A 27,240-nucleotide genomic window follows, 5' to 3' on the forward strand; every position below is an offset into this window, starting at 1 on the left:
TGCCGTATTTATGCAACAGCGGCCTGTGATGTAGTTGGTTGCTTGTAGTTCAAACTTGCTCGGATTTGTGGCTTTTGTGTTTCGGATTTTACCAGAAGCTTCAACAACACGCTCTTATTTTGAAATGCCCCTTAAAATAACACTTTCTTCCACCCAGAGGGTCAAACTCGTGTCTCCAGCAGCTCTTCTCTGCTTTTATAGCAGCTGTCTGTTTTTGTCGTGTGTGACTAATCTGAGCTGGATGAGTTATGCTGTCAAATAATCCAGATTTTAATATTGACCCAAGTTGATCAGATTTTTCTAAAGTATTTAAAGAGCAAGTCACCCCCTACCAGATTCTAACTCCACTCCCACTTCATGTTTGAAAAATGCAACAAATGCTGTTGCCTGGCAGACTGAGAGGGCAGAGCTGCTAACACACACACACACACACACAGGCTCACAACAGCATTGTGACATCACAATGTACCAGTTTACATCATAGCATACCTCTTAGCCAATAGCGGTGGCAGATTTAAATTAGAATACAGTGCAGAGTTTTTACCTGACGACGGCACAACACTGCCAGTTTTAGGCAGAATATTTAAATTTTAACTAAGATGCACTGAAGTGCCAAATTATTGACGACACGTGTCTGCAGCACCATTAGACACTCGTTTATTTAGTTTATCAGCAAAAAAAAGTTTATTTGGGGGTGACTTGCTCTTTAAGTAATTCAAGTATTTTAAGGCAAGTCTGAGCTGGCAAACTGGTGTCTGCAGATCCGAGCTTTACAAGAACCTGAAAGTGGCTTAATGAACTGAGAGCAGACGGCTAATTTTGGATCGTCGGGCAGGAATGTTTTAAAGTCCCAGCAGAGAGCAGTGGATCAGGTCTGGGACGGATGTTGGCAGCAGCTGGATTTATGAAGATAAAATAATCTGAATAATCTGCCTTGTGTCGTGTTGCTCGGCTGGATTTAAGTGGTTTTGTTTTTGAGTTCCTTAAATACTCCGAGTGTTTAGTCATGTTGGTGGAGCTCCGTTTGGGGAACGCTGTTTGGGAATGTTTCACTTCACTGATAAATTCCAGATTTCTTGTGCAAACAGCTGCTTTTGGGATACGGCCGAGGAGTCCCTCAGGGTGGCTCGGACCCTGTGAGGTGACGTTTGAGTTGGCGTAATCCTGGTCGAACAGCTGTTTGGCTGTCCTCACAGCCCTGCCTGACCTCGTCCATTGTCCCGTGATGATGAGGTCATCGCTCAGCTGTTCGTGTCTCGTTGGTACCACGGAGCTGCCGGCCGTGGCCGTGAGGGGATCCTTCAGGTCAGCTGAGACGACTCGGACCCAGAACAAGCGAGTCGGTTGGACCTCAGACCTCAGCAGCAGGAACACTGAATCAATCAGATTTATGATCTTCAGGATTGTTTTCTCGTTTGAGATCTGTAACCAGAACATCGACAGCAGCTCGTTTTACACTAAAGGCGATGATTGTAATTATTTTATGATCTGCTCTTTAATTAGACGTGGAGTTATCAGCGAGGTAAACATGTTTAGTTTACAGCAGAAATAAATAAATAACCTTTTTTTAATGATTTATTCATTATTCAGCCATTTCCTCGTTGTTCAGATCACTAATCAGGACGACCTCTGGACCTGGTGGCAAAACTCATTAGAACTGAGAGTAGCCCAGTTCTGGTCCGATTAACCCGGTTCTGGCCATAGACGATCTCTGCTCTAGTGTGATCAGCCTGGTTCTGGTCAAATTGACCCGGTTCTGGCCATAGACGATCTCTGCTCTAGTGTGATCAGCCTGGTTCTGGTCAAATTGACCCGGTTCTGGCCATAGAGGATCTCTGCTCTAGTGTGATCAGCCCAATTCTGGTCCGATTGACCCAGTTCTGGCCATAGAGGATTTCTGCTCTAGTGTGATCAGCCCGGTTCTGGTCCGATTGACCCGGTTCTGGCCATAGACGATCTCTGCTCTAGTGTGATCAGCCCAGTTCTGGTCAAATTGACCCGGTTCTGGCCATAGACGATCTCTGCTCTAGTGTGATCAGCCCTGTTCTGGTCTGATTGACCCGGTTCTGGCTATAGCGGAGCTCTGCTCTAGTGTGATCAGCCCGATTCTAGTCCTATTGACCCGGTTCTGGCCATAGAGGATCTCTGCTCTAGTGTGATCAGCCTGATTCTGGTCCAATTAACCCGGTTCTGGCCCTAGAGGAGCTCTGCTGTAGTGTGATCAGCCCGATTCTAGTCCGATTGACCCGGTTCTGACCGTAGAGGATCTCTGCTCTAGTGTGATCAGCCCGATTCTAGTCCGATTGACCCAGTTCTGTTCGGCATGCATCAGCTGAACAACAGGCTGTTATTGTGGATTGTAACCTCCACCCCTATTTGGAAAGGGAAGCTCCCGGCTCAGGGGCTCACCTGATTGGTGGAGGCTGCCGTCCAATAGGAAGCCAGAGAAAAGCTGCTTTACACCAACAGTGAAACTTTTCTCCTCCTGTGGAGAGACGACGGAGAGAGAGACAGCCTGGTGTGTTCTGTTGGACAGCTGCCGGAGGTTCTGTTGGACCGAGGTGAGTGAAGCTCTACCAGAACACCAAGGTTCTGGACTCTGGTCCCGTCCTGCTGACGAGAGCAGCCACAGCAGAGGAAGAACAGGGCTGTTTATTTCCAGCCTGCGTTTTCTTAGTGGGTCGGAGTTCCTGGCATTCCAAGAACAAGGCTCTGCTTTTAGCCAGCCGAGTGAATGTGGAGTCCTGGAACGCTGGCAGAGGGAAGTTTAGCTGAGCCTGTGGAGTTTGGACTTTGATTGATCTGCAGATGTTGTCTGTAAACAAAAGCCTGGATTTTGGACCAGAAGTTCTGGTGCCGTGTGACCGGCTGGTTGTGTAAACCTGAAACGCGCTCCGATAAGCTTCCTCTAACAACCGGTTCTTCTTTTCTCTGACGTTACTGGTTGAGATTGTGCTGGTTTAGCTCCCAGTTCTAGTCCGGACCTTAATCTTCTCCTGCCAGAATCGTCACTTCTGCGTTTTCGCCACAAATGCAGGCGGGTTTGAACTTGTGAGGTCCAATTATGGTGATTATCAGTGGTCACAGGAACACTCGGCATGCCCAACGCTTTTAGCATCCGACGTTTGTCTTATTCAAATAAAATCTGTTCCCAGGTGCACCGGTCCTGGTGTGGAGGGCCGATATCGGGCCGGTCCGTAGACGGCCCCAGACAAGCCTGGCTGCTCGGTAGCAGAACCTGTAGAGATGAGGGTTGTTGGAACGTTTAGCGTGGTCGGGTTTCCTGTCCAGCATGCTTCAGCTATCCTGCTCCAACACACCTGACTCGCCTTCCTATTGAGATCCTCGTCTGTGCCCCAGACAAGCTGGTTCCCAAAGTCAGAGACTCTCTTGGTCAGCTTGCTTCTCACACCAAACCTTCTGTCAGGAATCTTGGCGTGACCTTTGACCCAGCTCTCACTCTGGATTCTCATGTCAGTTCTCTTGTTCGCTCATCCTTCTTCCATCTCAGGAACGTTGCTAAGCTGAGTCCCATTCTGTCCCGCTCTGAACTTGAGACAGTTCTCCACACCTTCATCTCCTCACGCTTAGACTACTGTAACTCTCTTTTCACGTGTCTGAGCAGAACCTCCCTGAACGTCTACAGGTGGTTCAGAACGCCTGTGCTCGGCTTCTGACCAAGTCCTCCAAACACACCCACATCACCCCGCTTCTCCTCCAGCTTCACTGGCTGCCAGTCAACTTCAGGGTTCATTTCAAGATCCTGGTTCTGGTCTATAGGGCCTTACATGGACAAGCACCATCTTATATTAGTGATCTTCTTAGTCCCTACACCCCCAGCAGGTCCCTGAGGTCCAGTGATCAAAGCCTACTGGTTGTGCAGCACCAGGCTAAAGGTCAAAGGTGACCGATCATTTGCTGCTGTGGCCCCCAGACTCTGGACCTCTCTCCCCCTGAGCCTGAGATCAGTGGACTCAGTGGTCTCCTTTAAACTCACCTGTTCAGGCTTTTGTATGACCTTCTTCACCCCCTCTCTTTATTCTGCTCTCCCCACCTATTCCACTTTCCTCGGGATCCACTGATTTCCCTCTTTCCTTTTCTCTCTTTCTTAACATTTTTTTAAATCATAATTGTCTATTTTTGCTCATTTTAAATATATTTTTAACCATTTTCTAAGTTCTTTTTTATATTTTTACATTTTTGGTTTTTGTGAAGCGCCTCGTGATTTTTATCTTGAGAGGCGCTATAGAAATGATAATTTCTTCTTCTTCTGACTCGCCTTCCCTTTGGTGCAGATCAGCCACTAACCCAAACCAGGTGTGTGGAAGCAGGAAGTGGCCTTTGAGGACCAGGAACGACTAGCAATGCTCCGTAACGATGTCATTTCCTGCGTCTTCTCTTTCAGAACGAGACCAGACATGCCTCACCACCGGGGATGAGAAGGACTCCGAGGCCCCCTACTACGTAGAAACTCCTTACGGATACCAGCTGGACCTGGACTTCCTCAAATATGTCGACGACATCGAGCGGGGCAACACCATCAGGAAGCTGAGCATCCAGAGGAAACCCAAAGTGCCCAAACCTTTGGCGGCACCTCGGAGCAGCAGCACAGGCGCTCGGCCTGAATGGACCTCCACGGACTCCCTGTCCTCCTCCAACAGCGACGGCAAACAGTCCCCGGTGTTTTTTGCACCCAGGCCCCAGGACGCTGCTCCGCTGACCGTCTCCAAGGCGGCCTGTGAAGCGCCGACGCATCAGTCCTACTCCGGCATCTCCGAGCAGAAGCAGCAGCTCCCGCCTCCTTCTCCCAGGTCTGTCCTTCGTCACAACTCCCAGGTGGAAAAGACCCTGATGGAGACCCGCCGTCGCCTGGAGCAGGAGCGTCAGCTCATGCAGCCACACGGCGAGCCTCTGATGCCGCGCCGCCGCCTCGCCAGCTTCAGTGGCATGGGCTCCAGCAGCTCCCTGTCCTCCTACTCCGGTTCTGTTGCCGCGAGCCAGATCTCCCCCAGCACCCACCAGCCTCTGTCCCTCAATGGCCTGTCCAATGGGGACTACAACCATTACTACCCTGCATCCATGGGCAGCTCTATTCGCCACAGCCCCCTGAGCTCCGGCATGGCCACCCCGGTGACCAACGTCAGCCCGATGCACCTGCAGCAGATCAGAGAGCAGATGGTTGTTGCTCTGAGGAGGCTAAAGGAGCTGGAGGAGCAGGTGAAAACCATCCCCATCCTGCAGGTGAAGATTTCTGTTCTGCAGGAGGAGAAACGACAGCTGGCTGCTCAGTCGAAAAGTCAAGGGCTCGGGGGTTTCCGCAAGCGTTCCTACAGCGTGGGCAGCGCCGACCAGATGGAGAACTCCAGCTCCATCCAAAAGGAACCCGAGCTGAAGATCATTGAACCGGAAGTCCAGGAGCAGAGTTCGCAGCGGGTGGAGGAGTTCAGACGTCTGGCTGCAGAGGTTCAAGCTTTGGAGAAGACCACCAAGGAGAACAAGGTCTCTGAAGTTCAGTGTGAAAACGTCCTACTGAACCAGTCCCACCTTAAGTCCGTTGGCGTAGGAACCGATGAGAACATGAACATTTCTGTCGCCCGTCATATAAAGGACATTGGAGTGATGACGGAGGGGCTGGAAACACGGAACGCTGCAGTAGTAGTGACCGAGAACATGCTGGGAGTGACCAGTGAGGCTGAGAAGGAGATCGAGCTCCAGCAGCAGGCCATTGAAGCCCTGAAGGAGAAGATCTACCGCTTGGAGGTCCAGCTTAAAGAAACCACACACCAGATGGAAATGGGAAAGCTGAAGCTGGAGCTCCAAGCAGCCGGTGGGTCCAATAGGAAGAGATCGGACAAAGGTTTGATGGTCCGGCCGGAGATGTACAACGCCTGCGTGGAGGCCAAAGTCCAGACCCGGCACCAGGGAGTGGGGGGCCACCTCAGCACAGATGGAACCCCCCAGACCCACAGCGTCGGAGTCTCCTGTCAGCCCAGCCTGCGGAGCGTCGCCGCAGGACCAGAGCTTCCCATGGACCGCCAGGTGGTTCGGGAGCGTGTGGAGGTGGAGGACCAGTGTGTGGAGGTCCGGGTGGAGACCTGCCACAAGCAGGTTGGAGCGGAGAGGAGTGTGTTCGAGACGGGAGTCGACGCTGAGGAGACTCTGGACCAATCGTTTCTCTGTAGAACCACAGCATGGCCGAACACGGAGTCCCAGTCCGTCGGCTGTGGAGATGGTTCCGTGAATCCGGTCAAGACGTTTAAGTCGCAGGGAACTGACCCGGAGGCTGTCGCTAGGGAGGACTCTGGCATCATGGCTGTTCCAGAATCCGCATCGCAGCAGACCGGTACCGAAGCGGAGTTCACAAACCAGTCCACCAACACCCAGACGGCCGACATGACGGACTCGTTCACCGACACGAACCTGGTGACTTGCGATAAACACACCAACACGGCAGCAACCGAAACCAGAACAGTAGGTGCTGGAGAGGGACTTGTCAAAGACCTTCCCACAGCTGCAAAAACCCGCTCGGTTGCTGTCGGGACCGCCACGGATCTGGAATCTGCTCTGAGCCAGTCAAACTCTGCCAGAACCAGAGAGTGTGGTGTGGGTCCAGTCAGCATCCACGACAACTTCCTGATCGGCTTAAAAACCAGGAACATCGCATGTGGTCCTTCCCAGCCAGCCGGGCCCGTCACTAACGAGACCGACGCCGCTTCGCTGCAGCCACAAGGGGGCGCCGGGCTGGACCACTACATCGAGAGAGTCCAGAAGCTCCTGCAGGAGCAGCAGATGCTGCTGGCGGAGAACTACAGCGAGCTGGCCGAGGCGTTCGGCCAGCCTCAGACCCAGTTCGGGTCCATCAACAGTCAGCTGGTCAGCACGCTGTCCTCCATCAACACGGTGATGAGGTACGGGAGCTCGGAGGACATCCTGAATCTGAACTCAGACTCCAGCAAAGGTGAGCATGCTCCGGGCATTCCGAACACCCGAAACTAGAACAGAGGCGTCTTGTGACATTAGGTCCCTGTGAGGAATGGCTCCGAGTCGGGTTGAGCAATTAGGACACACACTCGCACACACACACACACACGCACACACACACACCCACAGCTTTATGACTATCGTGGGTCTTTCTGGTTTAGTTTTTTACCGTTTTTTAATCAGAATTATTTATTATATATTTATTCAGAACTTTTAAGACTTTTCTCAGCATTTGAATCCCGACAGCCGTCCTTCGTTTGTTCCCGGCGGTCCGGAGTCCGATTCTGGATTCCTGGTTCAGATGTGGTTTAAAGAGAATCCAGATCCGATCGGACAGGCTGGAGTTTTCTCTGACCCTGAAAAAATGTGTGTGTGTGTGTGTGTGTGTGTGTGGGGGGGGGGGGGGGGGGGGGGCTTTGGACAGGAACCAACCATGAGCTCATGTTTGTTGGGAGCCGCCGGCGGCGTCTTGTTGTTTTAGTGGGCTGTCCTGCCTCGGCCAACGCCTCCTGTTGGTGCCGAGTCACGGCTCTGGAGCCGTTACATAACCGGGTTCAGGTCTGCGAGCCAGGCTCGGTTCTGATCACGTTCTGACCTTTAGTGGGCTGTTTTGGGACATTAGTGTCAGGGCTGAAGAGAAATATGAGGTGTTAGTCAAATAATTAATTTAAATGTTGTTTTATGAGGTTTTGAACATTTTCAGCCTTTTTTTTAATTAATTTATTTTTTTAGAGAACGTTCTGCAGCTCCAGGTACCGACTCTGCAGGTGGACCCCTCGCAGCCTGAGCGGACCCCATCGGGTCTGGATCCTACTGACCATCCTGAGCTCCCAGTGCTGCAGCCGCAGATCAGTGCAGCCGAGCAGAAGAGCCGCATGGACCTGCAGATGTCTATGGCGCTGCACGGTAAAAGTCCAGGAACCCGAGTGGTCCTCCAGACAGATTTACTGGACCAGAACAAACCTTCATGAGAAAACCACCGGGAAATGGGTTCAACAGTGGTGGGGCGGGTCTGGCTTAGACAGGTCACTAGACATACAAGTCTCGGTCCTAATCCAAGTCTGATGCTTACAGTTTAAACAAGTCATTTGATCAATTAGAAAAAGTATTTCCAGAAATCTTTTAAAAGTCATTTTTTATCAGACGGATCAGAACAAAAGTGCTGATGTTGCATTTATTAGTGAAAAGCTTTCAGGTTCATCTGGTCTGAGCAAGGTCCGAGTCGCTCGGTGTCCTGTGATGTCAAACAGTCGAGTTTAAAGGGATCAAAAAGGACTCGAGGACACGAATCGGGAGTATTCTTGGTAGAAGTCTCAAACCAACCTGATCATTGGAGTGGAAGGAAACTAAAGCGCCCCTGCTGGCTGGCTGCGGTTTAAATCCTAAGCCCCGCCCCTTCTGACTTGTTCAGTGGTTGCTGGAATATGTTTAGCAGTAACTGGGTATTTGAGACTTTTAAACACCTTGAATGTGTGCAGATATGTGGGCGGAGCCTGTAACCCCTCAGACAGCACGCTGCCTCCCGTACAAATGTTTGGCTTCTGTTGTCAGCAGCAGACGAGGGCAGAGTCGTCGTCTTCCACGGTCTCACCTGCAGATTCTAGACCTGCTGCCAGAACCCGACCAGAACCCGACCAACAGCCTGTTTGTCCTCATTAGCTGCTTTCTTTGCCTCCACTTGTCAAAACATTGGAAACATGTAGAGACTGTTGCTACTAAACGCCACACACACACACACACACACACACACACACGCACACACACACCTCGCTGCACCAGAGAGGCCCCTCCATCAGTACAAGTCCAGGCAGATGTGAGGGTTCTGACCCGCTCTGCTGGCATTTCTGGGTTTTTTTAGACCAGCACTTAAAATGACTGAGATGCTTCTGGCTTTGAGGCGCCTCCAAGAGCCTCTCGCACAGCTCTGTGAAAACATCTGACCTGATCTGCTCTTGTTTACAGGAGCATAAAGAAAACATGTATTTAAATACACAAACATCAGAACAACGTCCCCGATGCAGACTTGACAGAAACTTTATGAATCTGGATCTGTAGATCTTCTTTTAGGACTACATCTGCTGTTTCTGGGTTTAATTTTGATGTTTGTGTTTCCTAAAGGAGAGCCGTGCAGTCAGAACACCCTCAAGTCGATCATGAAGAAGAAAGATGGACGAGGGGACTCCAACGGCACCAAGAAGAACCTTCAGTTTGTCGGCGTAAACGGAGGGTGAGAAAACAATCGAATGTTTGTTTGTTTGTGGGTGAAGTTCTTCCCCAGTACTCCCACACGGTCTTCTGCATGCAAACATGAAATCTGAGCTGCTGCAGCCTGTTGGTGCGGAACACCTGGGTCTGCAGGTTTCTGAGTCTCTACTGCCCCCTTCTGGTGCAGATCCGAAACTACGTCCAGCGACGACTCGAGTTCAGAGGAGAGCAGCTCCTCTGGGTCGGAGGAAGATGAGGAGAAGGAGGAGGAGGAGGACGGGGATGTGGGAGGAAGGAGCATCAGGGACGAGTTCCAAAACGAAGGAGCAGAGGACGTGGACACGAAGGATGAAGAGGAGAGTGTGAGGAAGGAGAAGAGAGAGAGGTGAGTGATCAGATGTCTGCGTTTGTTTATAAAACTGGGTTAACTGACTGTTTGGTTCCAGAACATCAGACTTCTGTAACTGAACAGGCATTACCAATGGAGCCCAGATTTTCCAAGTTCTATCGGCTCCATTTACGACTTCTAATCAGAACACGTGTGTTAAAATAACAGCATCAGCCGTGGCTCCTGGCCGAGCTTTAAACTCGATCCTCTGAAGAAAAACGGGCTCAGATCCAACCTGAAGTCTAAAAACCTGCTCAATAAAGTCGGGCGCAAATCAAACATTCCCGGAACGTAAATACTGACGTCAAACCGAAGTTCAGTAAAGGCAGAGCAGATGCCGGAGCAAGGGGGTGCTGAAACACGCTCAGCACCCCCTACTTCCCACGGCCTTGCCTGTAATTCGAATCCGGCGTATAAGCACAAGTTGGTCGCGTGAGTTGCCGGAACGGTCCTTTCAAAATAAGACGGTTCCCGGATCTTGTTCCGGCAAGATCCGGCTCAAATGAAGCCCTGGTAAGGAGCATCATCGATTCAACTCCAGTGGTTTCAGACTGGATTGGCTGTAATCATGAGGAAAAGAAGGTTAAACAGAAAGATGTGAATCGGCACCGAATCTGAGAGAAAATTGCCTCCCAGCGTAAACAAAGGACTTCTGCTTCCAAATCAGTCAGGCTGTTTAAACATGGAGAGGCAGGATGGACACCTGTTTAACTAAAATCAGGGTTCGTTTAGTCAGAAATCTGCTGTGTGGAGCTGTTTTAATGTGTTTGTGACACTTATTGGTGTTTTATTTACGGGAAGGTTTGAGCTGAGTGAGAAGATGTCGTCTGCCTGCAGCGTTCTCCAAACGTCCCTCAGCGACTCGAAGGGTGTGAGCAGCAAAGACCTGGTGAGTCTGGCTCCTCCCAAGGCCGCTGAGTTATTGTTGTTGTCCTTGGTAATTATAGCTAACTTAAACTACATGTAGTTTAAATGTTAAACATTATAGATCAAAAAATGAATGTAAGGGAGATTCTTGTGTGAATCCTTTTATTTTCCAACTCTTAAGATTCTTGAAAGAGACGAACAACTCACCAGATTTCTTGTATTTTTGCCACCAAGTAAAAGATTTGACTTGTTTTCTGCACCATGTTCGATTATCCTGAAACACTGGAGCTCTAACAGGTGTTTCTAACCCCGCCCCCTCAGAGAGCCGGTCTCAATACGCTGCAGCACGAGTGGTTCCGGGTGTCCAGTCAGAAGGCGGCGATGGCGCCAATGGTGGAAGACTACCTGATGGCGTTTGAGGGAATCTCGCCGGCCGTGCTGCGCCACATTGTCAACATGGCCGATGGGAACGGGAACACAGCGCTGCACTACAGCGTGTCACACTCCAACTTCCAGGTGGTGAAAAAGCTGCTGGATGCAGGTGAGCTGCAGACTCGGGCTTCTGCCTGAAGGAGGAAGGGTGAATAGTAATGTGTGTGTGTGTGTGTGTGTGTGTGTTCCAGACGTTTGTAACGTGAACCAGCAGAACAAAGCCGGCTACACGCCCATCATGCTGGCAGCACTGGCAGCCGTGGAGACACCGAAGGACATGAGCATCGTAGAGGAGCTGTTCAGTAAGGGCGATGTGAATGCTCGAGCCAGTCAGGTGGGTCTCAGAGGTCAGAGGTCAGCTGCGTGTAGCTCAGTTGGAGCTGAGTGTGTCTTACTATCATTTTAGAAATAAAACCATTCATCTGGGTTTTGATTAGGAGAGTTCAATATTATCAGTCTACCATTAATATTATCAGTCTACCATTAATATCAGTCTACCATTAATATCAGTCTACCATTAATATCAGTCTACCATTAATATTATTAGTCCACCATTAATATTATTAGTCTACAATTAATACTATCAGTCTACCATTGATATTATCAGTCTACTATTAATATTATCAGTCTACCATTAATACCTGCTGACATCAGCGATTAAATTTATAATTAGAAAATGTCTGTATTGGTTTTCAGTCTTTTAATGAACCAGCGTTTACCTGCCACACACTTATTATACATAAAACTCTTCGGCTACTTCTCCTCTCTAAAAATATTATAACATAAAAATATAACAGATCTGAGACATTTTACTCAAATTGGCACAACTTGTAAAGTAGAAGTTAGCTCCAAATTTTCCCCGTTGTAGTGAACATAAGCTGTCCCAATGGCACGCAGCTACGTGTAGCTAGCAGCTAACGGAGCGCAGCTACGTGTAGCTAGCAGCTAACGGCACGCAGCAGCTACTTGTAGCTAGCAGCTAACGGCACGCAGCAGCTACGTGTAGCTAGCAGCTAACGGCACGCAGCAGCTATGTGTAGCTAGCAGCCAACGGCACGCAGCAGCTACGTGTAACTAGCAGCTAACGGCAAGCAGCTACGTGTAACTAGCAGCTAACGGCACGCAGCAGCTACGTGTAACTAGCAGCTAACGGCACGCAGCAGCTACGTGTAACTAGCTGCTAATGGCACGCAGCTACGTGTAGCTAGCAGCTAACGGCACGCAGCTACGTGTAGCTGCTAACAAATGACTAAAACAAGAATCCACTCGAGGCTTGTTTTTAAAACTCTTCTGAATGTTAGTTCTGTGTACTGATTCATAATCATCATTTTTCTTATTTACCACAGTGCAGTAATTAAAATTTTTTTTAACTTTTACACGTTTCAGCCGGAACGGCCAGCTGTTTGTGGCGTCACTTCCGTTTATGTGCGGGCAGCAGAGGGCGACATCGTCCTCTGCTGCCCGCACATAAAATTTTCCCGTTACTGACTTTAATTATAGTTATTTTGCACATAAAATACTTAAAATTTAAGCATGACAGGAGATTTGTGGTGTTTGTAAGCTAAATGTGTTAGTTTTTTATGAGCAAATTGGTATTGGTTTATATCAGTATCAGAAATTAAGAGTCAGACGATATCGACATATCGGATATCGGTAAAAAAGCCGATATCGTTCATCCCTCGTTTTAATTGTTCCTGTAAATGTGATCCGTGTGCTCCAGGCCGGTCAGACGGGTCTGATGCTGGCTGTCAGCCACGGCAGGATGGACATGGTTCGAGCCCTGCTGGCTCACGGCGCCAACGTCAATGTCCAGGACGACGAGGGCTCCACGGCGCTGATGTGTGCTAGCGAGCACGGCCACGTGGAGATCGTCAAGCTGCTGCTGGCCCAGCCGGGCTGCGACGCCACGCTCAGTGACAGCGTGAGTCGACTCGGGAAGGGAAACCGTATCAGATTAATGTTTGTTCTGATTCTTTTCATCAGAACTCACCTTTTATTCACAACGAAAGCCTCGTGTTTTCACGTGTTTGGGTGTCTTTACTGAAATAAATGAGCTGTAGTTAGATTTGACATCTTCTCTGCCCCCTTCAGGATGGGAGTAACGCTCTGTCCATCGCTCTGGAGGCTGGACACAAGGACATCGCGGTGCTGCTTTATGCGCACGTTAACTTCTCCAAAGCTCAGGCTTCGGTATGTTTGTCTTCTTCTGTCCTCCGACTCTCGGTTTGGGACCTTGAAGCTCTCCTGTCCTCACGTGTTTGTTTTCCAGGGAACGCCTCGACTCAGCAGGAAGACATCACCAAGTCCCACTCGGAAGGGTGTATTTGACTAGACCCCGCCCCGTCCCTCCTCGGTGGATAAACTCTGTGCTGCTATTGGTTCTCGCTGAACGATGGAAGAGGGACTTGATCCCAACAACCAACCTGTCTGATTTCTGGGATTATTTGTTCCACTTCCCTCTCATTGAGCCCAAAGTGTCCTTTGAACATGAATGTAGCCACGAGGTGCCTGAAACGCTCGCCATCAGCAGCCGACTCCGCTCAGACCAGCAAAACTCTACAGATGTCCTTTCAAAACACACACACACACACACACACACACACACACACACACACACACACACACTAGAGTAACGTCTCCTTGCTGCCTCCTGGTGAATTCGATGTGACCTGATGGACTTTCCTTCTTTGTATTTAAAGACGATTAACAGTATTTTGAATAATTCCTAAATAATCCTCAACAACCCATGAAGTTATGTATTTATCAGAGTATAGTTTTATTGCAGAAGTGTATTTGAGTGTACATACGGCGGAGTTGTTCGGCGTTTTGTGTAAGATAATCCTGTCTTTAGTGTTCGTCCAGGTGCTGACGTCATCCTGACGGGGACTCGAGTGCCTGAAACTTGTAACAAAAACCTTTCAATAAAAGTTTAAACTGCAGCTTTGGTCTGATGTTGAAACCGAAGCAACCTCTGCTGGGTTGGTTTTTATACAGCATGAAATTATTAGATTAATAAATAAGTTTTTGGAAAACACAAATGTATTTTTAGAAATGTTTTACTTTCTGAAACTTTTCCATCTTTCTGTTCTGCTGGAAAGAGTAGGGAAAAAAGATCCCATATGTAGGTTTATAGCTGCCCCAAGTCCAAGTTGGTTTCCTTTTTTTTCCGTGAAAGTTGCATTACAGAAAGCAAATGTTTAAGTCTGACTTGGTGAATAATTCCCATCCTAGATGCTTCCTGAATGGCTTCGATTCAGAGGAGTTTGTTACTGGGAAGCTACCTTCCAGTGTGACAGGACTTGTTCTGCTGAGCTGTGGTGGCCTCATGGAGGGGGCCATCGTCTAGCACACTGCTGCTAACCACTTAAACATTCTCCCTCTCCTGATAACTTTTTGCTTTCCTTGACGTTTAATGTGCTACTACTAGTTTACCCGTTTAATTATAGATCCACTAGGATAAATACAATAAAGTTTATCTCTCGCCAAATAGAATATTTACTAAGAAATCACAATGTAACCTGTGTGTGTGTGTGTGTGTGTGTGTGTGTGTCTGCTCTGTCTTCTCCATCCCCAGTGAGTCTAACCCTAACCCTCCTCTGGAGGTTTCTTCCTGTTAAAAGGGAGTTTTCCTCTCCACTGTCGCTGCATGCTTGCTTAGTATGAGGATTGCTGTTAAGACTCTGACACTAGTCAGTGACTCGATGCAACCTGCCGGGTTCCTTATATAGGAAACTTTTTCTGAGTGACTTAATGACCTGACCTGTGTTGGAATGTTTATTATGTGAAGGTTCATGAGACGACGCTTGTCGTGATTTGGCGCTTTATAAATATATATTAAAAAAAACTTTACAAACACGCTTGAAAAGAAGCTGAACTATGCCGTAAGATTTTAGTTTTAGTGGTTGATAAGCCTCCCACCTCGTCGCTGTCGGGGTTAAAAATTAAATCATGAAAATGATTTACTTTATTCAAACGAGCTTCATTTATGACATTTTAGACATTTAGTTCTAAAATAAAACGAAAACATGTTTTTAATGATGGCTCTTATTTAAAAGGGCCTGATAAAACACCCAAGAACCCATTCAGAGATGAAAACTAAGGTGTGGTGGCTTAAGTGGGCGTTGCCATACTGTATATAGTCAGAACCACTGATGAAAACCATAGTTAAGTACTTTTAAACTAACAGGAAAAACCAAATATAATATATGGTGCTCACTCCACACCCCTGCCACGTGGATCTCAAGGGATAAACCATCAACCCTGCTCAAAGGTCACCTTTCCTGGCGGGGTCACCCATGAAGACAGTGGTAGGGTGACGTTCGTTTTATCCACCAGGAGGCGCTAGAGCCAGATACTTTTACAGTTTACAGGTGAAACTGGAAAAACTTTAATCTGGAGCAAAAATCCATTCGTGTCAGTAATCCAGCTCAGACTGAGAGACCATCTAAAGGCTCAGGAACCCTCTGCAGCTGTTCTGGATTCACCAGCTGATCAGAGCGTGACACGGAGTCTAGAATACAATATTCTGACCGTCTGAGATGTTGAATGTGGCGGATTCCATCAGCTGTAAGCCTTAATCATCTGTACTCCAACAGATAAAGGCTGAAACATCTGGATGTGCTTGGAATGAGTGTCTCACACATCAGTTTCACATTTTAGGCTGGATTAGTGACAGATGAATTTTTTTTTTTACCAGATTCTCACTTTCCCAGTTTCACCTGTCAAGTTTCTGTGGAGCGCCTCGTGATTTTTACTGTGAGGCGATTTTATAAAAGATTGTTTTTTCTTTCTTTCTTTAAAGCTTTACTCCTCTTTGTTTTCAGCAAACTAAAGTCAACAAGTTACTTCCTGTTTTGTTAGATTTAAGTTTCTCAGGATAAAAAGCCATCAGGAATAATTTGGGATGCAACGTGATTATAGTTTATAAATGAACTTGTAATGGACAACGTCCCACATACAGTAGATATCAGCCTTCATTTAAGCCACATTTGGTACATAGACCTGGTTTGTTCAGTTTCACACACACACACACACACACACACACACACACACACACACACACATAAGCATCATCCTATACCAGGGGTTTCTTAGGTGTGTTCTTGCTGTGTCTTTCTAAATCCATGCTTTCGTTCTTTTTAAACACAGAAACAGTTTTGTTTACCTGTTTGTAGCTACAGTTTCGCCGACAGCTGCCGGCTTCTTCAGGCTGACGCTGATGGCAAAAATACAAAAGATGGATCAAGGAAGCAATCGAGATAAGGAGACGAGGATGTGGGACCATGAACAGGGACGACGGAGTTTACACGCTGGACCACGCATGGGACTGCATCGTCTGAGAGGGGAGAGCGGGCAGTAGAGGGTGACAACGTCCTCTGCTGCCCGCAGATGAACGGAGAAGGAAGTGACGCGCCACCATCAGCGTCAGCCTGAAGAAGCCGGCAGCTGTCGGCGAAACTGTAGCTACAAACAGGTAAACAAGACCAGGGGTGTCCAATCCTGGTCCTCGAGGGCCGATATCCAGCGCGTTTTCGTTTTAACCTGCTTCAACACACCTGATTTCAATCAGCAGGTGATTAACAGGCTTCTGCAGAGCCTGATGAGCTGCTGCACAGGTGATTCAACCAGCTAATCAAGCGTGACGAAGCAGAAAAACGACAAAACCTGCTGGTTACCGGCCCTCCAGGACCAGGATTGGCCACCCCTGTCCTAGACTAAAGGGAGCGACAGGAGAAGGCACTGGGGTTGCTATAAACTGGATGAAAAATTTTCCTTTGGAAAATTCTGCTGGAAGAAAATCCTTTAAAGGGAATGAATGATCTGGCTCTCTGTCCAGGGTGTACCCCGCCTGATTGCCCATTGACCGCTGGAGATAGGCACCAGTCCCCCTGCGACCCTACATGGACAAGCGGGTTGGAAGGAAGGAAGGAAGGAAGGAAGGAAGGAAGGAAGGAAGGAAGGAAGGAAGGAAGGAAGGAAGGAAGGAAGGAAGGAAGGAAGGAAGGAAGGAAGGAAGGAAGGAAGGAAGGAAGGAAGGAAGGAAGGAAGGAAGGAAGGAAGGAAGGAAGGAAGGAAGGAAGGAAGGAAGGAAGGAAGGAAGGAAGGAAGGAAGGAAGGAAGGAAGGAAGGAAGGAAGGAAGGAAGGAAGGAAGGAAGGAAGGAAGGAAGGAAGGAAGGAAGGAAGGAAGGAAGGAAGGAAGGAAGGAAGGAAGGAAGGAAGGAAGGAAGGAAGGAAGGAAGGAAGGAAGGTAGGAAGGAAGGAAGGAAGGAAGGAAGGAAGGAAGGAAGGAGGGATATGAACGATCGCATCAGGACCAGCTGAGTTTGTTGAATAACTGTTGGGATGTCAGAAATCCCATGGCGGAGCGGCTTTGCTTCATGGGTGATTCCTGGCTGACGGGTTTCCTGAGAGGAAAAATATTAAAGTTTAAAACAAACAATAATTCTCTTCCATTCTAGTTTGTGTCTGAATCAGGGATTTAACCCTCCCACTGTCTTTATGGGTGACCCCACCAGGAACGTTGACCAGTGAGCAGGGTTGATGGTTTAGCCCTTGGGCCCACGTGGCAGGGGTGAGGTGGTGCTCACCATTTTCACATAAACCATCAATCCTGCTCAGTGGTCTACTTTCCTGGCGGGGTCACCCATTAAGACAGCGGGAGGGTTCATCTAAATCTCCACACTCTGGTGGAATATTCCAAGAACTGACTAAATATTTCCCCTAAAACAGATAAAAATATAAATATTTAATATATTTATGACCTATTGTCTCTGACTGACCTGTAATGAGGAACAGAGGTGTGGCTGGATCCTGCTCTGGTCCTGCAGGACGTGCTTTTGGGTTTAGGTGTTGGGTGGGACACGGAGCTGGTGCCACCTGCTCTGTGGTGTTCCCGCTGAATCTTGGAAGTGGATCCTGGATCTGGGTTTTCCGGTCTGTGGGGACAAAGGTGTTGATGAAGGTGTTGCTCGGCTCTGATGGAGTTCTGTGGAAGCATCAGCAGGAGGGAACTTTGACCTGAGAGCCTCCATCTCAGCCAGAACCTGGGAGTGTTCCTTCTGCAGCTGCTCCAGGTTCTGGTGTTTGTTCTTCAGCTCCTCCTGAAGCTGCTGCACCTGCTGATGGAGGGGAGACAAACCCGATGAAGATCCAAAGCAATGATCTCATTTATGGATGAGATCAGAACTTGGAGGTTTTCTCTCCCACCTTCCTCTGGAGGCAGCTCATCCTGGACATCTCACGGATCATTTCCTCCTGGATTTCCACATCAATGCTCAGCTGATGCTTCCGTTCCCGCAGGACGGAGTTCTCCTCCATCAGAACCTTGAACTGCTCAGACAGCTTGCTGAAGCAGGCTTTCATCTCTGCGTTCTCCTGCAGCACCGACCGGGCCCTCTCAGGGAGGTTCTGGTCCACCAGGTGCTGAACCTTTGCTTCCATGGCCAAGGTGCAAGTCTCCATTTCCTCCCTGAGTCTTTGACCACAGAGCAAATATTTCTGAGGAACTACGTCCAGATTTAGATTTTTGTCATTTTAACACCATTTAACCTTTTCTTCTCCAGCAGAAGTTTCATCTCCAGGTCATGGATCTGGTTTTTATGCTCCTCCTCCTGATGCTCCAGCTTCTTCTCCAGATGATCCAAGTTGGTCATCAGATCCTCTTTCTGCCTCTCAAACTCGTCCAGATCTGTTAGATTTCCGACTGTCAGGAAGAGGAGAAATGAGCAGATGATGGGAATATTTTTCATTTAGTGTGTGTGTGTGTGTGTGTGTGTGTGTGTGTGTGTGTGTGTGTGTGTGTGTGTGTGTGTGTGTGTGTGTGTGTGTGTGTGTTAAATGATCAGAAAGTACTGACTGAGTGGTCATCTTCATCTATTGCCACAACAGCTAATTTAGTTGAAATTTGACGTTTAGCTGAGAACACACACACACACACACACACACACACCCACACACACACACACACACACACACACACACACACACCGTTCAGGCTCACAGACTATATTATACAGACTAGATTATCACCAAGCTTCCTGTTCTGTTCCTGGAGTTCCCGAATTTGTTCTTGGAGCGCCGCCATCAGCTGATCGTGTTTTAGCTGCTGAGTGCTCCGGTTCTGATCCGCAGCTTCCCGCTGATTCTGCAGCCGCTCGGACAGCCGATCCAGCTCCTCCTCCTTCTCCAGAAGGGAGTGTTTCAGATAATCTGTGATGTCCTTCTTCTCGTTTCTCAGTGAGCTAAACTGAGAGATTAAAAGTTGGTTCTGCTTCTCGAGCTCCTCGCATTTCTTCTGAAACCTGAGGTGAGTACAAAGATGCACAACTCCATTCTTTGGTTCTAGAGTTAGTCTCAGCTTCTGAGGGTGAAACTTGCAGCTTGATGTATTATTTAGTGGTTTTTAACTTTATTGTGCTGATCAGCTGATTTCCTCTTACGCGTTAACATTAAACACGAGTCTTAAACAGAATTTGCTCTGATTTGGGTCTGTGAATGCACCACTGCCACTCAGCAGAATAAACAAATAAATTGGGATTTTTCCCTGACAATTTAGGCTGTAATTAATGTTAACAAAAACAGATCTTCCACCTGAACGAGTTTAATTCCAAAACAATTACGTTAATAAAGGTTTTCTAACAATTATAACTCTTTATGCATGTCTGAGCTGGAGATCGGTGACGGCCCTCAAGACTAAAATCAGTGATGTCTACAATCAGCCTTTATATGCTTGATTTAAACTGAACGGTTCAGTAAAGTAAGTTTTCCCTCACATATTGAACGTTTTAATTTTGTTTTTAGCTTTTATAAATGCATAATTGCTGGAGAAAATAACTATAGCAGAATTAAACATTTCTGTTAGTTTTAAACTTTAGATAACAAGAGCAAAGTTCTTTATCATTTAAAAATGAAAACATCTCAGAAGCTCTAAAATGTAAAAGCAACATGTTATTTGAGTACGTTTGATTTCATTTGTTTCTGCCCAGATTCTGTTGAGCACTGAAAAAATAAGATTCATATTTATTATGTGACTGAATCCCAAAGCTGCTTAAAATATTCACGTTTGAGTCAATTAAGCGTCTTTCTTTCCATTCAGTGGTGTTACCAGATTATTAAAAAAAAGTATTTTTGTGATTTTACTACCGTTCTTTTAGTGTTGACCCACAACTAAAGACACACATAATCTCTGCATTGTAAAGGAAAACACCTAAAATTAAATAAATAATAATAAAAGCTAATTTCATAGAGAAACCGGTAGCTAATGCTAGCATAAAGTTTCCTCACTTTTCCGACTCCACGGTCAAATATTCGATCTGAGCCAGAAAGAAACCCTTTTCTGTCTCGTCCGAAACGCTTTTTTCCTCCCGAGTCACAGAACTCGACTTCTTCTTGGCTTTACTGTCATTTTTACCGCTTTTCTTGCCTGTATTTTTGGGCATCGTTTCTGGAAAAATCACAGAAAGTTTACGGGCGGAAACTGTCCCGTTGCTAGGTAACGCTGCCTTCAGGGACACTCGAAATTTTGTGTTTCTACCACAGAGACTTGGAAGAAATCAGAAAGTGTTGAGTTGTTGAACGTGGGCCAAAGATAGATGGTCTTTACAAACATTAAACAAACTAACAAAATTTACTCAGTGACATGTAAGAAATGTGTATTTAGTCGTTTTTGTCCTTTCTAGGACTGAAATTTCCAAAGTCTGATTTTAAGAACGCATAATCATTTTCATGAACTCTGTTTCCAGAAGAGGACCGGGACAATTAAAAGAACATTTTTATTTAACTTAATTTTGTACCATTTGGATTTTTTAAATCTTTATTAATTATTTATAATATAATAAAATAATTTAACATGATAAAATGAGCAGAAAAGAACAGTTAATAAAAATTCGGAAAACAACGGACAGTGTGACAAAAATAAACCCATAATTAAATTATTGACATATTGGTATACTGACGGGGCTTTTGTATTGTTGCAACAATTTAACAATTCCTGCACTAAAATGATTTCAATATAAAAACTACTAAATTGGGATGATATTTTTAACAGAAATTATAGATAAAAATGTTTTTATACCATAGATAAAGGTAGCTTATACCAATATTTAAAGCTGGAGATTAGCTGTTTTCTAACTATAGGTCAATCTCTTTAGTTCATCGACTGTCTTAAATATTAGAAAACGTGTTTAATGTCAGGTTTGAACAATTTTATGAGAACACAACATTCTGTAGCCAACAACATGGATTTAGAAAGAATGAAAACACTTTATTTGCACTAATAGAATTTGTCTGTATATTAAAAAAAAACAGTACGCTACTGGAATTTTTCTATGTCTAAAAAGATTTTGACAAAGTTGATCATGACTTATTAATAAGTAACTTCATACGTAAGGTGTGAGAGAATGGCCATCAGCTACAGAACAATATGGTGAAATAAATCAAGCAAAACCTAAATCAATGAAGCAAAACCTAAGTCAATGAAAACAAGGTTTGGAGTTCCTCAGGGTTCAGTTTGATACGTTATTATATATTTTGTATATTGACATTATTTATGAGGCGTCTACTGTTCTGTTTGCTGATGATAGTAATTTAATTTGTGGTGGTGACAACTTGGAGGAGCTTCTGGATACAGTTGGTATAATGAACTTAATAAATGAAAGGGTTGGTTCAACATTAATAAATTAACGCAGAATTTAAATAAAACAAAGTTCATAATATTTGCCAATGAAAAACTCATGATAAACGATATAGAAATTGAAAGAGTGACTAAAACTAAATTACTTGGTGTAAGGAAAACTGTGTTGGAAGAGACATTTCATTAGTCAAATGTTTATTAAATCACTCTTCATTACGTCGTACTGCTCCTTCGTTCTCCCACAGGACTTTGTGCTGACGTCTGAGGGAACCCATTCAAGAAAACTATTACCTCTATATATCTTCTTCACTAAAAGGCCTAATCACCGGATAATCCCCCCATATTCCACTATCTCCGCTCCGGTCCGCCCCCGCCTTCCGCAGCCGCTCGCTTCCGAACTCAACTGGTACCCGCTCTACTACGGCTCCGCTCCGGTGCGGAGACCTGAGGGGCGCAAACAAGCATGCGCGGGATTTTCGAGATCTTGCGATACAGTCCGAGCAATAAACGCGGAAGTTAGATCCAAACACCGGTTGTGTGGGAGAAGCATCGACATGAACTGTTTAATCTGCCCATCATTTGTGTTGAGAGATCAGCAGTGTGTGGATCAACAAAGTGTGACTACTTTGATAGTGGAAACTGTATTTTTGGCTTACTTTTGTGCATTTAAAGTTCAGCCGCCATTGATATTTGTTAAAAGTTGTTAAAACTGTGCATATAAAACAAAAAAAAAAACGCTTTTTGTTTATCGATTTATTGTGAAATAACGGAAGTTGTGCTTGCTCCTTTTCCTGTTGGGCGGTTGTGATTTCTGCCCATTGACTGCGGAGGTGCTCCGGCATCTGGATTCTATTTTTGCCGGACAAAGGAACGGCGGGCGGCGCACTGCCGCAGCTCGGCCGCAGCAGTGGTGCTGCGGAGCGGAGGTAGTGGAATACACTGAACCAACAAACGCTCTTTTAATCAAATTGAAACGGTTGAAATTTGAATACCTGGTTGGATTCAAAATGCTTGAGTTTAAGTTCAAAATCAAAAATTAAGAACAGTTTCCAATTCAGGCACAGCCAGTTTAGTTTGGGAGGAACAAGCGTGTTCATGAAGCCATCTAACCCCGTCATACTTCAACAAGAGCAGTCCGGTTGTGCAGTAAGTGAAGATGAGAACATGTCAAAATACTGGAAGACAAGATAAAAGACTAACTCAAACATATAACTGAATGAGGTCTCTGTTTGTGCGTATGTGTATGAGTTTATCTGTGTTTACTTTTTTCAGTAGGATTCAGAAATATTTAATTCTAAACTTGAACACTTTATTACATCATCATCATGCATTATTATGTCATGAAGCGCGTCTTTGCAGCAGCAGGATCTGAGCCAGCGTGAGGTGTAACAGCCAGGGTTGATTGTTTTTGGGATCCTTACCTCCACAGGGTTAGCTGAAACCCTCCGTCTATAAACCTGCTCGGCTGGCTGGCTCTGCGTAAGGAGGTTAATTCAGTCTCAGGTCATTCATGCTCAGGAAATTTATAAGAGAATAAATGCATTAATGTGGCCAAGCCTTAATGTCACAGTAAACGTAATTTAACAGAGAACACTGTAAAAATATCCCTGTGAAAGCAAAGCTGAGTTATTACAGCTCAATAAAATCTGATAAAGGAGTGCTACTTAATCAGACGATTCTGTTACTGTTCAGTCAAGGTTAAACAATGTTCTACCTCTAGGTTTCATTGTGTTTATTGGCCACACACACACACACACACACACACACACACACACACACACACACACACACACACACACACACACACACACACACACACACACACACACACACACACACACACACACCAAGAAGTGTTTCTATGGTTACAATGTGATTTCTCAGTATAAATATTCTATGGTGAGAGATAAACTTTATTGAGAGAGAGAGAGAGAGAGAGAGAGAGAGAGAGAGAGAGAGAGAGAGAGAGAGAGAGAGAGAGAGAGAGAGAGAGAGAGAGAGAGAGAGAGAGAGAGAGAGAGAGAGAGAGAGAGAGAGAGAGAGAGAGAGAGAGAGAGAGAGAGAGAGAGAGAGAGAGAGAGAGAGAGAGAGAGAGAGAGAGAGAGAGAGAGAGACTCAATGTCTTCAGTCATTATTGTTGCCATATTTTCCAATTTATTCTATCATAATGGGTTTTATGGTCAAAATAAACAATAACAACAAAATACTTAAATATTTTAAAAACACCCAATGAAATAAAATACAACTTTATTTATATAGCCCATTTCATGCATGACAACACAGTGTGCTGCACAGCATATGAAATAAAAACTCAAAGTTTTAAAAAGAAGTGATAATAAAGTGTGCACATGCATGCAAAACAAATCTGCAAAAAAGAAAACACACACATATGCATCAGTATATGCTTAAACCTACATGCATAAATACGTGGATATTCAATGCAATTCAATATCACTGCACTTGTTGACGAGCATACCGACCCAACAGCACATGCTCATTTATATGCACACTCCAATAAATAGGCGCTCAAACTCCACAACATATAGATGTGCACATTCACACAATACTGATGCAAGAACATTTAGCAGAAGGATTAAAATGCATGGACACACGCACAGAGTTAAAGGTGCATTATGAGTCCAAAACCTGTGGTAATTCAATCGTGCCTTTTGAGATTTTTTTTGTGAATAAAATGTTTTTGTTACCTGCACAACCTTTTATTCTTCACCCTTTTGTTGTTAATGTCAATTTTACTTCAGCAAGTGAAGGTCTGAATTCTAGGCCACTGCTTTCCAGCTGTTCCTATTCTATTCTATTCTATTCTATTCTATTCTATTCTATTCTATTTGATTATATTATATTATATTCTGCTCTTTTCTAATTGATTCTATTCTATTCTAATTGATTCTATTCTATTCTAATCTGCTCTTTTCTAATTGATTCTATTCTATTCTAATTGATTCTATCCTATTCTATTCTATTCTATTCTATTCTAATTGATTCTATCCTATTCTATTCTAATTGATTCTATCCTATTCTATTCTATTCTAATTGATTCTATCCTATTCTATTCTATTCTATTCTAATTGATTCTATCCTATTCTATTCTATTCTGTTCTTTTCTAATTGATTCCATATCATTCTATTCTATTCTATTCTATTCTATTCTGAAGCTTTGGCAGCTGCCAATTGGAAAGAAACACGGTCTTAGGTAACAACAAATAAAATGTAATTTTCAGCAAACATCAGTTACAAACTTGTAAAATATAAATATACTGTAAATCAAGCTGAAGAGGTGCTGATTTAATTCTTTTTGAATGGTTGGTTTCCCACCTAGTTAATAAAATATTTGACGTTTTTATGAATGAAACGACTGAATAACGTCCAAATGTTGGAGGTTTTTCTGGTTTTCCTGAGATAAGGAAGGTGCGTTTCCTCCCCTCGCAGGAGCATCCTACGCCTCCTCTCGCTGACTCCAGGAGGAGCCGGGACGTGACCTTAAATCCTCCAGGCTCCGGAGCTGAACTCCCCCTGCAGACCCAGCGGCGGAATGACAAAAGACAAGCCGAGCAAACAGGTGTCAGAGGCCAGGCCACAAGCTCTCAAGTCTCCCAGGATGCCCAAGTGCTCCCGCTGCAGGAACCATGGCTTCGTGTCTCCTCTGAAGGGACACAAGCGTTTCTGCAACTGGCGGGAGTGTGTGTGTGCTAAATGTAAGCTGATAGCGGAACGTCAACGCGTGATGGCTGCGCAGGTAAGCTAATACCTGCTAACCGCACCCAACTCCAGTAGTTTGGGTTTAAATACCAACTTTTTTACTAACTTTAAACTAGCAATATTCTCTTTTATGGGTTATCATCGAAAAATGTTTGAATTTAGCAAAGTTTATCAAAAAACGTGTTGTATTCTACGTTTTTTTTTTTACACAGCTAACGGTTTTGAGTGTGATGCTAACCTCGGCTCTTAAAGTTGTTTCTAAATTAAATGTTACTCTAAAAACTGTTAACATTCAACCTTGTGAAATGTCTGCCTGTGTGTGGGTGTGTGTGTGTGTGTGTTCAAAAACTCAAAAGTTGCCTCCAGAAGTAACTTTAATAAAGTCAGTAAGTCATAATTAAATTATACGTAATAACAGATTTATCACCTCTAATAGAAGGCTTTGATATACTGTTGGTTTTTTATTATAATTATTTTGATGTTTTAATTCTATTTCAAGTGAAAATTAATTTGATATGTATTATGTTGGTTAAAAATTTTTAATGCTGTATGTAGTAGGGCTGGGCAATATGGCCTAAAATCAATATCACGATATATTGAGGATTTCACCTCGATAACGAAAAGTGGATGATAACTACAGGTATGCGCAGAAACAAAAGTTGTCCACTAGATGGGGCTGTCACATGTTTTACGTTGAGTCACATTTTTACGTGACTCATGCGGTACAGGGACATGAATGTTGCCAATCTACACACATCTTTTAATTTTTTAATCATCAGATTTGTCGACATAGGAAAAATTATCTTGATAAGACTCAGAAATTTTGATAACGATAAATTTTTGATTAATTGCCCAGCCCTAGTATGTAGCCTACATTTTAAAAGTTTGGAGCTTTGGTGAAAAATTTGGAGGTAAACTAATTCAATAAACAGATAATGTCCTGTTTTACGTCCCTCAGCTCCCTAGGAGTGATGTTGTTGAGGGAGCAAAAATGTTAGTGTGTGGGTTGAATAATAACAGAGTGCAGTGTCGCTGTACCAAGGATTTATTTACAGAAAGAAGCGCCAAAAGGTATTTACAACGGTAATATACACAAAAGGGAAAACTAAAAGCGCCAGCCCAGAAGGGGCTGGGAATACAAACTGAAAAGGTCCTAATCTAAGGGAGCAGTCCTGTTAAGCAGGGACGCTCATACAAATTCCAAGTCCAAATCCAAACCAAAGTCAGTTTACCCATGAGTCAATCCAAACTAAAGTTTACTAAGACGAGAGATTAAACACACAGCTAATAACACCGAACACACGAGGAGAGGAGAGCACACTGAACCCCTTTGCACCCACCATACCCTGTACTAGGGATGTGTACTGGTGAAATTCTGGTGATACAATATGTATTACGATACAGGGGAGACGATACAATATGTCACGATATATTGCGATACATTCAGTCAGATGATTTTGGCGATTTTTTGACTAAATTTATTATAGGAAAATTCAATAAACAGTTCAAACTGATACTTAACATGTTTAACCGTAACAGAGGGATTTGCATTTCAATGGTAGAAACAAAACCCATTGCACACTGCTGCCAAATAGTGGTCAGCGTTTGAATTGCACCACAAGAAAAGAAAATACACAAATGTTTCCATGTAAATTCTTCCAAAAAATAGATACACGACTTTTGAATACATTTTTGCAAGACAAAAATATCACGATATATTGCGATATCGATATTTTCGATACACAGCTTTTGAATATCGATATACCGTAATATCGCTGGGGAAAATATCACGATATATTGCCATAATCAACATTTTCTTACATCCCTACCCTGTACCTTCTCCTCGATTGAGGGCAGGAGAGAAGCTTTGAACAGCTGACCGGTGATTACAATTACACGCAGCTGGGCATCTGGAACCGGGAGACAGGCGAGGCAGAAGCCACTGAGGCCATCCTGTGGCCAAAAAACGGAAGTGTACGTAACATCCTGGAAAAAGTCACAACATTCATTCAAAGGATT

General features: G+C 45.0%; 3 protein-coding genes across 11 annotated transcripts in view; 2 read left to right on the plus strand and 1 right to left on the minus strand.

Annotated features, from left to right (window-relative positions):
- Positions 1-13,435, plus strand: part of kank1a (KN motif and ankyrin repeat domains 1a) — a 40,260-nt gene extending 26,825 nt beyond the window's left edge. For 6 of the 8 annotated variants that reach the window (XM_015960283.3, XM_054730380.2, XM_015960286.3 and 3 more), the window contains 10 exons: positions 4,406-6,958; positions 7,714-7,887; positions 9,100-9,208; positions 9,374-9,571; positions 10,376-10,463; positions 10,763-10,982; positions 11,065-11,207; positions 12,594-12,794; positions 12,965-13,063; positions 13,143-13,435. In XM_015960283.3, coding sequence (XP_015815769.3) covers positions 4,406-6,958; positions 7,714-7,887; positions 9,100-9,208; positions 9,374-9,571; positions 10,376-10,463; positions 10,763-10,982; positions 11,065-11,207; positions 12,594-12,794; positions 12,965-13,063; positions 13,143-13,205 — 3,848 coding nt within the window. In that variant the 3' untranslated portion in view covers positions 13,206-13,435. Of the gene's footprint in view, positions 1-2,442; positions 2,562-4,405; positions 6,959-7,713; positions 7,888-9,099; positions 9,209-9,373; positions 9,572-10,375; positions 10,464-10,762; positions 10,983-11,064; positions 11,208-12,593; positions 12,795-12,964; positions 13,064-13,142 lie in introns of those variants that run through there. The other 2 variants (XM_015960289.3, XM_015960288.3) reach the window with 2 other exon arrangements.
- A 3,632-nt stretch (positions 13,436-17,067) lies between these two features.
- Positions 17,068-20,357, minus strand: cfap157 (cilia and flagella associated protein 157). The gene is made up of 7 exons (XM_015960290.3): positions 20,157-20,357; positions 18,903-19,174; positions 18,423-18,576; positions 18,081-18,348; positions 17,892-17,992; positions 17,654-17,809; positions 17,068-17,278 (listed from the first exon to the last, which is right to left on the minus strand). Exons 1-7 carry the CDS (start codon positions 20,309-20,311, stop codon positions 17,182-17,184), a joined length of 1,203 nt encoding a protein of 400 aa, XP_015815776.3. The 5' UTR covers positions 20,312-20,357; the 3' UTR covers positions 17,068-17,181.
- A 4,605-nt stretch (positions 20,358-24,962) lies between these two features.
- dmrt1 (doublesex and mab-3 related transcription factor 1) overlaps positions 24,963-27,240 on the plus strand; it is a 55,638-nt gene continuing 53,360 nt past the window's right edge. For both annotated transcript variants that reach the window (XM_015960291.3, XM_015960292.3), the window contains exon 1: positions 24,963-25,258. In XM_015960291.3, coding sequence (XP_015815777.3) covers positions 25,055-25,258 — 204 coding nt within the window. In that variant the 5' untranslated portion in view covers positions 24,963-25,054. The remainder of the gene's footprint in view (positions 25,259-27,240) is intronic.

Source organism: Nothobranchius furzeri, chromosome 10, assembly GCF_043380555.1.
Source record: "Nothobranchius furzeri strain GRZ-AD chromosome 10, NfurGRZ-RIMD1, whole genome shotgun sequence".
Lineage (NCBI taxonomy): Eukaryota > Metazoa > Chordata > Actinopteri > Cyprinodontiformes > Nothobranchiidae > Nothobranchius > Nothobranchius furzeri.